Consider the following 13416-nt stretch of genomic DNA (forward strand, 5'->3'; position numbering starts at 1 on the left):
GTTTCTTTGTGTTATGTTATGGTAATTGTTGCTTTGTTTTCTTTCTTTCTCAACTTCTATCCTCCAGGGTCCTTAAACTCCTCTGGAGTCCCAGCCCCCTCCCAGCAGCCCCAGCCCTTAGGGATGGAGAGGAGAGAGGCAAAATCTGGGAGAGCATGCAAAAGGAACTCGGTGAGGAGAGGGTAGGGAGTGCTTGCCTATGACTTGGAATGTCTTTGGGGCCACTATATCGGGTGGATGGTGATCCCCTGGAGTTCTGGAAAACTGTTGTCTCTTTGCTTATTATGTTTAAGACTAGACTGACAAGGACTAAAAAAAATAAGACAAAACTTAAATGTAAAAATGCAGGTGACTTGACAGCCGCCCATCTAGGGTCTGTATCCCTAGCCCTGAGCCAGGTCTGATGGCAGAGAATACACTGCCTGGATGCTGAGAACTAAGCCTTAAGACTGGAAAATGCAACATGGCAGAGGATGTTTGGGGCCTACAGGGCTTTAAGGCCAGGGAGCAGAGGCACCTGGGAGAGAGAAGGGGCCAAAGTCATCATTCACTGGGCTCAGGGCAGGGGAATGCCTCTTCAGAAGGCAGGTGGTGGAGCTAGTGACTGAGAGAGGCTGGCTGCAGCAGAACAGGGCAGCCCCCTCTCCCTTGTTCTCTCTCTGAATCTTGAGGGTCTTTGCCTTAGACAGGAGAGAGGGACATGCATGTGGGTGATATGGATTTGACTGCTTGCAATTACAAAACTGGGTAAATGTAAAACAGAAAATCTGAGATCATGGGCAAAAAAAATGTTAACAAAACCTCTTTTTAAAAAGCTTTGGCAGCCAAGGACACTCTCTGGCCTCTTTTCTTTTCTAAGCCAAGTTCTTCAGTATGATAACACTCAAGGTCTCTTCTGCTGACCAGCAGTTTCCTGTCTTAGCCCTTTCCTGTCCTGATATTGCTTATAAGAAGTTTTAAATTATACTAACCTGTAACTTTAAAAAATGTTGTTTTCAAAATAAATAAATGATACATTATGTCTAAGAATGCTTTTGTTTCCCCAGGGAAAAAAATATGGGTTATAAAAAATTATAAAAGGTATATAAAAAGTCAAAAAAGATATAGAAAAAATATAAAAGGCCAAAAGATGTTTGCTGTAATTTCTTGTAACTAAATGATTAATGGTTAATTCAGTTTTTTTTAAAACTAATTTATTTTGTTAAAATGTCATGTTTATCTCTCAAAAAAATTTGCATGATTGTTTTGTTAAAGAATTAGCCTTTGCATGTTGTGGCTTTTTGGGACCCTAGTCTATAAGGATGCACAGCTCCCTAGACTTGGATGTAGTGGGAGAGGGCCTTGGACTTCCCAAAGTGCAGGGCTCCCTGCCCTCTCTCAAGCCAGGTGGGAGAGGGATGAGGGGTTGTGGGGGAGTGGGAGGGAATTGGGAAGAGGGAAGGAATGTAAATAATTAAATGGAAAAATAAAAATTAAAAAAAAATAATTAGCCTTTGATAATTATAAGTTTAGTACTTGTAATTTTTCTCTGAGCTCTGGTCATTGGATTTGGGTTTGCAAAAATTTAAATGTCTTTTTGATATAGATAATGTTAAAGACTGTTTTATGCTGTTCTTTATTGATATACAAGAATGTCAGTTACAACTCTGAATAGCTGGGAATAGACACCCAAAGAAAAGTTACCAGAAAAAACCACCAATGCCAAGTGATAGTCACCAAAAGCATCAGCTACAATAAATTAGGTTTTAAAATATATATGCTTATAAAATGTTTCATATTGTTAATATTTAAATTTTAGTCTCATTATCTTTGCTAAAATCATTAATTTAAAGGTTCCATCTGACAAAAATTTTGTATATAATCTGGTCTGTTAAAAATACAAGTTAATAATCAGTCATCCTCAAAGTACTAATATAAATGCAGGGAAAAGCTTTATGTAGTGCCCTATATATGTTTCAAAATAACACAAGTAATTTAAAGTGAAGTCTGTCTAATCAGAGATACCTAAACAACCCTACATACTTCAGAGATCTATAAAAAATGGCATTTAAAATAAAATTTGAAAAGCTTGTTTCAGACAGAGACTCTGAGATCCTATCAGTGACCCAAGGTCTCCAAAGAAGACTATGGGACACCACAATGTCTTCACCTGGATAACAATGACCCTGACCACTGGGAAAGATGACCCCTAGTGCAGCACCGGCTGCCAGGAGCCAGCCCAGACTAAACACACAGTAGGACTTGGAGAATTGATTGCACCGCTTTTGCCTAGACAAAATAAGGTCAGACTTTTCCTTGTCCCTCTTCCACAGAAACCAATCACCATATGGGTCTGGTAAAGCCTGCTGTTATGATACTGCTGCCTCCAATGCTATGGAGACCTGTGTATGACTGTCTATGGGCTGGTCTCTGTCATTTTTCTGTTTTGTCTGTACTTAAGTATAATTTTTTATCCTTCTAAGATCTCTGATTGTATTAATGGCTAGGCCAACTATAATATCAATTTAAGAGCAAAAAGGATATCCAGATCCTTACACAAAGCTATAGCCAGCTTGTTAGCTCATTATATATAAAGGTCTGAGGATATAAAAGTTCATAAACAATAAAACAATGACTATATACTATTTGGGTTTCAAGCTCAGGATTTTCTGTGTTTTTGCTGAGACTCAAATGTATAAGTCTATTTTTACTGTTTGATAGATATCTGTTATTTGCTATTTTTACAATATGAATTTTAATATGGGACTATAAGTTTCAAATGTATTAACTCCTGTTCCTGGTTTAAATTTGTCTCAACAGGTTTTGCTTTGGCTGGCAGACACAAACAAGCATCAATTGCTGACTACAACCTGCTCCAAATGACTGTGGACCATGGACTTATTTAAAACTGATGTGGACCAGTCTAGTCTATGTAAATGCTCCATGGCTTTTCAACAAAGTCCACAAACCAAATGTTCCTAAAATTTTCTCTTTTTGACTAGCATTTCACCTTTGTTAACCCTTGACAATGACACCCTAAAGTTAGCTAGAAGCTGTTAAAGGAATACATTGTCCAATAACCCTGTTAAAATGCTAAGTCAAAAAACCTAAAAAATGCCTCTGTTATTCTAAAAGACAATTTGGCCAAAGGTAGCAAAACCAGCTCATGATTGATCTTAGGACCAAGAGAAGTGGGGAATGTGGAACCCTCACTCCTTATTCACAAAGGGGTAAGAAGAAATTTCCCAGCAGAATGTTTACTCAGGAAGGTAGTGGCCTTCCCTTGTCCCACCCAGGAGATTATGATCACAAGGTCACTTAGCTCAGCCCAGCCAGCCACCTGGTACTGGCTTATAAAGATGGCCTAACTCAAGAACAGTGAATTTGACCTAAGAACAGGGAGAAAACTGACTTAACAGAATGGGAGAGAGCAAAAGTCCTTGTTCCCATGCCATAGCAGCTTCAAAGATTCTCATTGTAGTTATGTCTTTAAAAGCTTACCCTACAGAGGATATACAACTCCTCTCTACCTTGCTGTAAGGGGATGGAGATGAGTTCCAAACATGTCTGTATTATGCTGATTAAACCTTGCTTATTACAGTCTGTGTCTCTCTGGGGGTCTCTCTCTGGGGATCATAATCTGGGCCTAACACAAGGCACTGGAATTTTCTGAGTTTGAGACCAGTCTGACTCACAGAATTAGTTCCACACCTACACAGAAAAATTATATCTTGAAATCACCAAAACAAGAAAATCTGAATCAAACAAAACTATGATCTAACTTTAATTTTCTTACCTTCTGGTAGCAGCAATTACATACAGAGTATATTGAAGTAGAAAAGTCTCTTTTTTGTCATCTTGCTCTGGCTACCAAGCTCATTCCTTTACTAGTACTAGAGACTACTTTGAAATTTTGGTGAATACTTAAAACTAGTTTAGACATCAAGCCTCATAGGTTGAACAACTACTGGATTCTTCACTTGATCTTTGGGAAAAGGCTGAGAAGCAATCTACTGGATTCTTCAATTGTCATTTGTAAGTAGATGTTTTTAGACAACCTGAAACACAGCTTGTGAGACATTCTAATAAGCCCACTTTTTACATACATGTTGAGATTCATTCTACCTGTCCTGTTCATGTAAAGAATGTTGAATACTGCAGTTGTATCTTTTATTCACCTGACCATGGAGGAATATGTGCTGGCTAACAATAGCGATTGTGAAGACATTCCTTCCAGCTCCATTATTCTCTACATAGTCACATTTCCATGAACACTACTCTTTTTATTATTATTCATTTTCCTGGAGTTTGCCTCGAGTTTCAGTAATAAAACTCGTAAAGCAAAGGAGTCATCATCCAGCCTTTTGATGGGGGAAAGACCTATCATCTTGTTTCAGATCTGGCTCCTGCTTTTCTCTTTTCTCTTGTGTGAAATATCTGTGAAAACCTTGTTTAAAGCATCTTCATTTCATCTGACCTCAGCAAGAAGCATGAACAATCATCTCTTTTGTGACCTTAAAATTCTCTTTAGCTGTTAATATTCTGGGCATTCTTCCCCCTATGGGACAGGGAATCCCTGCACCCGCCTGGCACAGCACAAGTACAAGCCAGCTAGCCACATTGTGTCCTGGAGGAAAAAGAGAAAGTTCCTAAGGAGTGCAAGATTTTGATGGAGTCTGCTTGCTTTTATAGCCAGGGGCAAGTGCTATTGAAATGCATATCTCAGCCAATCAAGATAAGATCTTTGTCTCAGAAGGATGAAATGACCAGAAACCTCTGTGCTGTCTCTTTAAGTACACTTCAGCCTTGTGGGAGGTGTTCTTGTCACTCAGGCTGCACTAGCCAATCAGGCTCTCCAGATGACCTGCCAGTCAGAAGTCGTGCAGGCCTCTTCCGGGCATCCACATTCCATTTCGATTGCGCCGATTTTGCCGTGGAGCTGGCACCGGTGGTTTCCTGTGTGGAGGTAAAATTGCTGCTGCTAGGAGATGATGAACTGAGACTTTTGGCGAACTGAGAAACACAACATGGTGAGTGGGGGGAATGCTGTCTCCAGATGGGGAGGAGCAGATGGTGAGGTGCGGGAGACAGGATGTTGTTTTCTTCCGGGATCCGTGAGGGAACCTGCCACCAGATGCCCTGCATTGTGAAGTTTCATGCAGTCCTGTGAATTCCTAGACCGAGGGACAGGCCTCTGAACAACTTTGCGCTTTGGGCTTAATCGGCTTAGAGAATTGGGAGGAGGGTGCTGTGTGTACAAACATCTTTCTTGTCAACTTCAGTATGCCAAAGTTGGAGAAGCCTAGTTTCCCCAGTATCTTCTCGATATTGAGCACTTTGCATTTAACTTTATGTTCAATCTCCATTTATATTTAACTATGTGGACGTGATCAAGGCATCTCACCTGTTTGGTAGCACTGCACTTCTAAGCTGCAACGCAGCAGAGTTGAATTGCTGATACAAAGGATTTGCCAATGCTTTCTAAATAGTTCAGTCTCACAAAGTAGAATTTAGCTGAGGGAGGACTGCCTCTAAATCACCCAAAAGTTAAATGTGTTTTAATCATGGCTGTTAGAGATTAGGATGCTAGGGTACGCATTGTTCAACTAGATTGTCCAGATACTTGGCTCCAAACCATTACAAAGAAGCCACCACTGATTTAAAACCAGACACCAGGCACATCACCATATCAAAAACCAACCTCTATCAAGCCTTTCAAGGACACATTACAGGTTGGCACGCTAAGTGTGTGAAGTGATTTCTCATTGGAAAAGTATATTAATTCTTGAACAGCTGCATTTAAATCCTGTTAGAAAAATAGTTTCTGAGACAAGTTCTCTTATGTTGACTCAGGTGGCCTTGGTCTGCTGCTGTCCAGGGCAATGACCTTGCTTTCCTGTACATTACACTTTCAAAATTCCTAAAAAAAAATGATATTACCACCTCACAGTTTTAAAATTATGCATTTGAGTCATGTAGTTAACTATGCAATGCAGTTGCAGGGAAAGGATTTGCATATGGAACATTACTTCTGTCTTCAGACCACAATAGGAGAAAGAGTTTATTGAAGCTGGTGGAGACACCAAACAGAAAAGGAGAGGCTGGACTGAGGGTAAAACTTTCCCCCTCTTCATAAGTAGTTGAGGTTAGCTATGTGGAATGAGGTAGTCAATTGTAGATGCACTATGAATGTCCTGATTGACCATTATTTGCAGTCCACAGACCAGCGCAACAAGGAATCTGGGAAAGGGCTGACCTTATCTTTAAACCTAATTGTTATATTTACAGTAGTTCATCTAAAATAGAAGTTGTGGCCCTGCTTAACAGGACTTTTCTCTATTAAGACATTGATCTTTAGAGAAAATACATGAGAAATTTTTAATGTGCTCTAATACAAATTCCTAGTCTCTGGAGTACATGACCATAAAGTCTGCCTCAAGTTTTCAAAATAGTTTTAGAGATGACAACTACATCGTATTTACATTCTCCTTGCTGCCTCCAAGCCCTAAGATGTCTGTATTGTTTTATAATTCCTGGTCTGTCTTTCTTTAACAACAGTTACAAACTAACCATAGTTACACAGTAACAGTAGTTACTTTATGAATGTGACCTGTTTGTCTGCAGAATTTCCTATCTCTGAGGCAATGGGATGGCTGCACTGGAAAGTGAGTGTGCAATGGAATGTGCACACATGGACCTTTTGCTTTGGATGAGGAAGAGGATGTGCTCTAGGAGAGTGGAATAATGTGTACTTATTACAAAGTGAACTAGGGAACTGTCTGCTAGTCTGGGAGGGCAGAACTGAAAAGCCTGTGCTATCTGAGTCTTTTAATCTCTAATCATCTTGTAGGGGAGCTGCTAATATCCTGAGGCCCAGCTAGGTGACCTTAGCCAATTAGGGATTCTGGGAAGGGTTAGCAATCAGGAGTACTAGTAGCAGGTTAGTGGGTTCTTTCCATGTTTCTCTTCTGCCTCTGTTGTAGGAAGACAAAAAGCTATACCATGTTGCATGGAAGGTGTTCGGAGCAGGCCTGTTGAACTGTCATTTCTGCTGTGACTTGGATGGACCAGACTGTAGTCATGTTGGTCCATTTGGTTCATGTTGGCAGGGGTCCTTCTTCTCTGAGCCTCCTTTTGTAGAGATTTACAGGGTAAAGGGAGACTCTGGAGTCCTGGAAATGGAGACTATGATGCAGGTTGTACGACTCTCCAGAGTATCCACATGGGCACTGATTTGTTGTTCAGTGGGAAGGGAGATTAGAAAACTGAATGTCTAGATTCCAGAAGTTTTGAATATCTAATTCTAATTTCAGGTTTGTGTTATAAAGGTTTTAAAAAGTTTGGTAACTGGTAGGAAAATGATGATATCAAATTTCTTACAGCAATACATGTTTAGAAGACTTTTAATGTGCTGTTGCTGCTATCCCCAGTGATGTCATACAGTGAAGCTTAGTTCCAGAAGACAGAAGGAGTTTCTGATGTGCAGAGACTTCTCAGGTGTGCATTGTGTTAGACAGGTAGATAGGGCACAATCCACGTCTCCAGCCATATTCCATGTAGCAGGAAGCAAATTTTAAATAACTTTATGCTTGTTTTGGGATTGCTCATCAGTGGGGCTGCATTTTCCAGAAACCAGAAGAGCACATGATAGGCTGGAGAGTCATTGAAAGAAATCTCCTCCATTTGAAAGACAGCATCTGTATCATGAGGCTTCTTTTTTTTGGGAAGACATCAGTGAGTTTGGGAGTCAGAAATATCAGTTTAAGGATCACTTTGAAAAAGCTTTGTGAAAGGTGTGAAGTTTGTGACTATTTAATTTCCGTTCACTTATTATCGAAGATAGCTAGGTAACATTGGTCAAGTTCACATTTTTCCATACCTAAGTTTTCTTTGGCCTTTTGATTTAAACTTGACAATATTTCATTGCTTTTGTTCTTTGTTTCTCCAACCACTTGATTCTTTCACAAATTTTGTATACATTTTTGATTGCTGTGCATTTGTGGAAAGTAAAGTCATATTATATGCATTTGTTTTTTTCTGTATCGTATGACTGCAATTTATTCATTTTCTTTAAAATGGTAGAAATTCACAAATTTTATTCAGAATATCTCTTATATGATCAGTTTCTTTTCTTTCTTTTTTTTGGTTCCTTTTTCTCCTGGTGAATGTTTTTTTGTGTGTGATCAGTTTCTTAAGTTTTGTTTTTGGTACAGTTTCTGTGGAGAGACTCAATTTTTTTTATCTTAGATGCCTGCCTCTGTCCATTTATTGGCATATTTGTGTGTTGCAGTTGTTTCTATCTTCGTATTTGAATATTTGCTACTAAAATCTTAATTTTGATGCAATATCTTCCTAAGGATCATTTCTTTACTTTATTTATTTATGATTTGTTTTTCTTGTTTTTATTAATCTTAAATAGACTTGACTTATTGGATAGAAGGTTTTATGTGTCTTGGCAGGTGGCTCAGCACATATTCTTTTCATGGGTGACCTGAGCTCAGATAGTTACTCTCAAGTTGGGAGGTTAATAAATCTCTACTATTCCCATCCAGCAGATCTGACAACCTCCTTTTCTGTATGCCACCTGTATACATATGCAAGACATTCTCTCTCATACACAAACATACACAAGAAATAGCAGTAACCTTGTTTTCAAAGGTGCCTGTGACTTATAAAGTTGGAGCAAAGCAAGTTGCTTTACATGTACCCTGACTCTTCAAAAATCCGTTCTTTTGAAATTTCCTTTCAATAGTTTTCATTTCCTCACTGTGATGCAGACTTAGATTCAATCACCACTGGTAGGTAACAAAATGTTATCTAAGTTATCCTAAGACACATTATTTTTTTATCATAGGAGAATGAAATGTTTTAGTAATCAAAACTATTTTGAACAAAGTAAAAACATCAGAAGACTTCAAGTGAAGCTTCTGAATTTTTTAGAACAGCGTTACTCACCCAACCCATTTTCTATCATTGGTAAAGGAGAGAACTGTAGTGTATAGGATGCCAGTGATTTCTTGGCGTTTGATTTTGATGAGTATCTTGTAGTTCTTGTTTAACAGACCATAATATATATTTGTAGACCTGTGGTTGTCTTGTTCTATAATGGTGCCATCTATATTTTTGACTTTTTGAACCATAATCTTATTATATCATTCATTTTCTTGAAAATTATAGACCTTCACCAATTTGTATTCAGAATATTGCTTATGCTATTTGAGCCTTAATTTATAATAGTTTCTGGGATGAACAGTTTTAGTTTTCTCTTAATGATCTTAGATGCTTGCCCCTTTCCATTTCCTGGCATGTCTGTGCTTTCTAGTTGTTGCTTTCTTCATGTTTGAGTCTTTGATGCTTAGCTCATTGACAAGATTAATACATTGTCTTTGGTTCTCTAAAACCTTCTCATATATTATTGTGTCTGTGTGCTGATTAGCCTCAGCTCTCGACATGATAGAGCCAAGGTTCATCTGAGGGAACATCAACTAAGCATATGCTTAGATCAGAATGTCTGATTTCTGTCTGAAAGTCAGTGTGTTGATTGACGATTAATGTTGGAAGATCTTTCACTGAGTTGGCAATGTCTCTAAGCAAGTGGGCCTGGGATGATTAAGAGAGTTAGCTGAGCATAAGACAATGACAAGGCAAAAGAGAAAATCAGGTAACAATGGTTCTGCAAGTTTTGCCTTTGGTGATTAACTTGAGTTTCGATCCTAAGCTCCCACAGTGGTGGACTCTGACTTAAGGGTAACAACCAAATAAACCTGTTCATTTCCAGAGTTCCTTTTGGTTAGATAATTTAATCACAGCAACAGAGATAAAAGTAGGAATAGAAAATGGTACCTCAAAAGTGATTTTGTGCTGCAATTGACTTGGAAATAAGGACTTTGGAAGAATTTTGAAGATATTGAGACTTTAGATGGCAAAAGTCAGGGAAAGCTCTACACAGAGCATAACTGACTGTTCTTGTAGGACCTGAAAGCCTGGAATGTTGACAGTGCTGGCAGGCAGTGGAGGTCAAGGTCATAGGATTTTAGTGGGCAAAATGCCCTACAGGGAAACAAGGAGTTGATCTGGCCTATCAGTCCTGAGAGATCTGTGTGTCAGGGTTTTCAGGTTAAGTCAATGGCTGCTGGAACAGAGTGTGACTTCCAGTTCCTGACAGATTGATGGACTCACGCAGTCAGAGGCATTCAGGCTAATTTGTGTTTTTCTTTATAATCCCTTAATAGTCAAGGAAGATTTACAGGGCAACTGGTCTGAAACAATGAAATTATGTTTCCTGTATAGCTTACAATCTTCATGGCATCCGGGGAACTAGACCTGTATCCAGCCCAGAAATTGCCATAAAGTTCTGATTCTGGTAAATATATAAAAATTTTGATTGCTCTCAATAAGCTTTCATAGCCTCATCTGGCTCTGATCGCTCCAGCACAAGCCTGGCCTCTTTCCTTGTGGCTCTATTAGGTGATATTGATCTGGTAAGTAAGTACAAGTGATTAGAAGACTTTATAAAAATGTTCCTGAAGATTATTTTTGTGATCCTTTAGTCCCAAATCTTTCTTAATATTTCCATGTGCCAAGAAGGTTATTAAGGCAGAATTAAAAAGTAATAGACTGATATCTTAGAAAAAATATCATTTCTGTTGGGTAGTTATTACTGCTGACTCCTTTAGGTCTACAGTGAAAAAGAAACACAAAGAAAGGAGTGAAAAGAAAGAAAAGTTCTAGGTAATTTCAGATGGCAGTACAGTGGGGGAAAAGAGGGATTTTCAAGGGTTTTGCACCATTACAGGGAAGACCCTTGTTCTGCATTTAAAGCCAAGCAATGTACCCTACAGTGTAAGACTGTATCCAGCTATTCTCTTAATTTATGGAAGGCATATGCAACAAAATTCCTTATCTTAGGCCAACATCATACAGAACCTCTAGTCAATTTTGTTTGAGCTTGATAGGATACACCATATGGTCTGTCCAGCAGAATTCAGTTGGATTCCCTGGGTAGGGACACTGAGACTGAGGAAAATTTAGATTAAGAGAAATGAAGACAGAAACATAGGTTAAATGAGGAGGACTGAAGGCCACTACCAAATAGCTCCTAGTTTATTTCTCAGACAGCATGTATACTGTTTTCAAGTAATGTTCAGTCTCTGAATCTCTTAAATGTCTCCCTACAGTTGTCATCACATTGAGAAACAAAATCTTGAAACAATTCATCAGGTCTCTGTTTTATCTTAGACAATTCTTCTGTTTTCTTTCCAGTGTAAAATAATTCATCCAGGCCTTTTTTTGGTGGAATATTAAGTTGAGCATATATTGCCAATTCAAAGTTCAACTGATGATCGAAATCTTTATAATCACCTTCTCCTGCTAGCATGTCAAACTTAACAGGCATGTTTTTTAAAAAAATATTTCTTATGCTTTATTTGACTTTATTTTATGTGCATTGGTGTGAAGGTGTCAGATCCCCTGCAACTGGATCTTCAGACAGTTGTGAGCTGCCATGTGGGTGCTGGGAATTGAACCCAGGTCCTGTGGAAGAGCAGTCAGTGCTCCCAACCACTGAGCCATCTCTCCAACCCCAGACAGGCATGTTTTGAGCTTTGTTAATATTAACTATAGGTTCACATACTCAAGGAATTATGGTTACCCAATACATAATCTCCTCGAGACAAACAAGCTCTAGCCAATTATTTCCAATCTACAGGAGGCAAAGCTTCAACTGCTATTGTCTCCAAAACTGCTTGAATAAAAGAAGTTTTTTGCCCATATTGAGAACCAGCATTTTTTAATTCTTTAAGTTGTGTAAAAGCTAAAGGTGTGTGAACTCTCAGAACATTTCCTTGAGCATCCTGATGTTCTATAACTGAAAATAAATTAGATCCTTGAATGACTTTTTTCTTGGCTCCTCTCTTAATACTTCCATATAATGGGCTAATATTCAAAGTCAACTAAGAATTGGCAGTCTTCTGGACCATAGAGATTATAGGAATTTTTTTTCTTTAATAGTATAATCCTCAGGAGAATCTAAATCTGTCTCTTCTCTGGGGGAAGGTGAGGGAGTACTCCTTCTTGAGCTTCCCCATGAACTCCTTTGTGAGATCCTTCATGAGTCTTTATTTTGCCAGGAAGAAATTTGGACTGCTTCCAGTTTTTTATTTAAAGAGTCCATGAGATTCCTCAGCCCCTTAGTCTCTGACTGTTTTTCAGCTGTCTTAGATCATTTACATGACTGTTCTTCAACATTCATAGATAATGTGGGAAATCTGAATCAGGACACTTAGAAGTCTCTTTTTTGACTTCACCTCCTTATCAGGAACCTCTCTTTTAGATGTTACCTCCTCATCAGTATCGGATGTGACATCATCAGATGACTTTACAGAAGCATTGCATTAAACAGTTCTTTCACTGAAACAGAAACTTAGTTTTACTTTTACCTCAGTTTGGGTACAATTTCTGTCTTTCAGAACATAGATCTAAGCTGTCATGAGTAAGTGTCGAGAGTCTGAAAATATCTACTGAAATGTTCTCTGGACCATGTACATCATAATGTTGCTGTATTTTGACTCCAATCTACCCCCTTATATCTGCATTCAAGATTACCTGCTCAAGAAACCAAGGACAAATTCTTTCAATAAATTCCAAAAATTTATACAATCACTGACACCCAACCTTAGCACCTATGGGTTTTAAAATATACCTAAATAAATGTACAAACAGGTGTTTGCTGTTTTTGTCCCATAATTACTTTTTACATTCATATAAAAGTCCCTTCTCATTCAAGTTACTTCTTTCCTTATTTTACACTTACACAGCAGTTACTTCTTAATTATTTTTTTAAAATATTTATTTATTTATTATGTATACAATATTCTGTCTGTGTTTATGCCTGAAGGCCAGAAGAGGGCACCAGACCCCATTACAGATGGTTGTGAGCCACCATGTGGTTGCTGGGAATTGAACTCAGGACCTTTTTGGAAGAGCAGGCAATGCTCTTAACCTCTGAGCCATCTCTCCAGCCCCTTCTTAATTATTTTTCTTTTCTTTTCTTTTTTTTAAATATTTTTTTTATGGTTTATTTAACTTTATTTTTGTGGCATTGGTGTGAAGGTGTCAGATCTCCTGCAACTGGATCTTCAGACAGTTGTGAGCTGCCATGTGGGTGCTGGGAATTGAACCCGGGTCCTCTGGAGGAGCAGTCAGTGCTCTTAACCCCTGAGCCATCTCTTCAGCCCCCTTAATTATTTTTCATGCTGCACAGCTAACCTCTTTCATCTTGTACATACACTCCTGTGTTTACTTTCCTTTGTCTTTACAGCAATGGCTCCCTGAGAAAGCTCACTGCAGATCTCCCTTTAACTGAGTACTGAGTACACTCTTTCATCCTGAGGTGTCCTTGTGTTGTTCCTCCCACCACACCCCCTTGCACATCCCAGC

General features: G+C 38.7%; 1 protein-coding gene across 4 annotated transcripts in view; it reads left to right on the plus strand.

Annotated features, from left to right (window-relative positions):
- Positions 1 to 4867: 4867 nt before the first annotated feature.
- Positions 4868 to 13416, plus strand: part of LOC148117659 (zinc finger protein 431-like) — a 143714-nt gene continuing 135165 nt past the window's right edge. For all 4 annotated transcript variants that reach the window (XM_087902261.1, XM_087902260.1, XM_087902259.1 and 1 more), the window contains exon 1: positions 4868 to 5009. In XM_087902261.1, the coding sequence (XP_087758387.1) occupies positions 5007 to 5009 (3 nt within the window). In that variant the 5' untranslated portion in view covers positions 4868 to 5006. The remainder of the gene's footprint in view (positions 5010 to 13416) is intronic.

The sequence above is a fragment of the Myodes glareolus genome, chromosome 27 (genome assembly GCF_982192425.1).
Source record: "Myodes glareolus chromosome 27, mMyoGla1.1, whole genome shotgun sequence".
NCBI lineage: Eukaryota > Metazoa > Chordata > Mammalia > Rodentia > Cricetidae > Myodes > Myodes glareolus.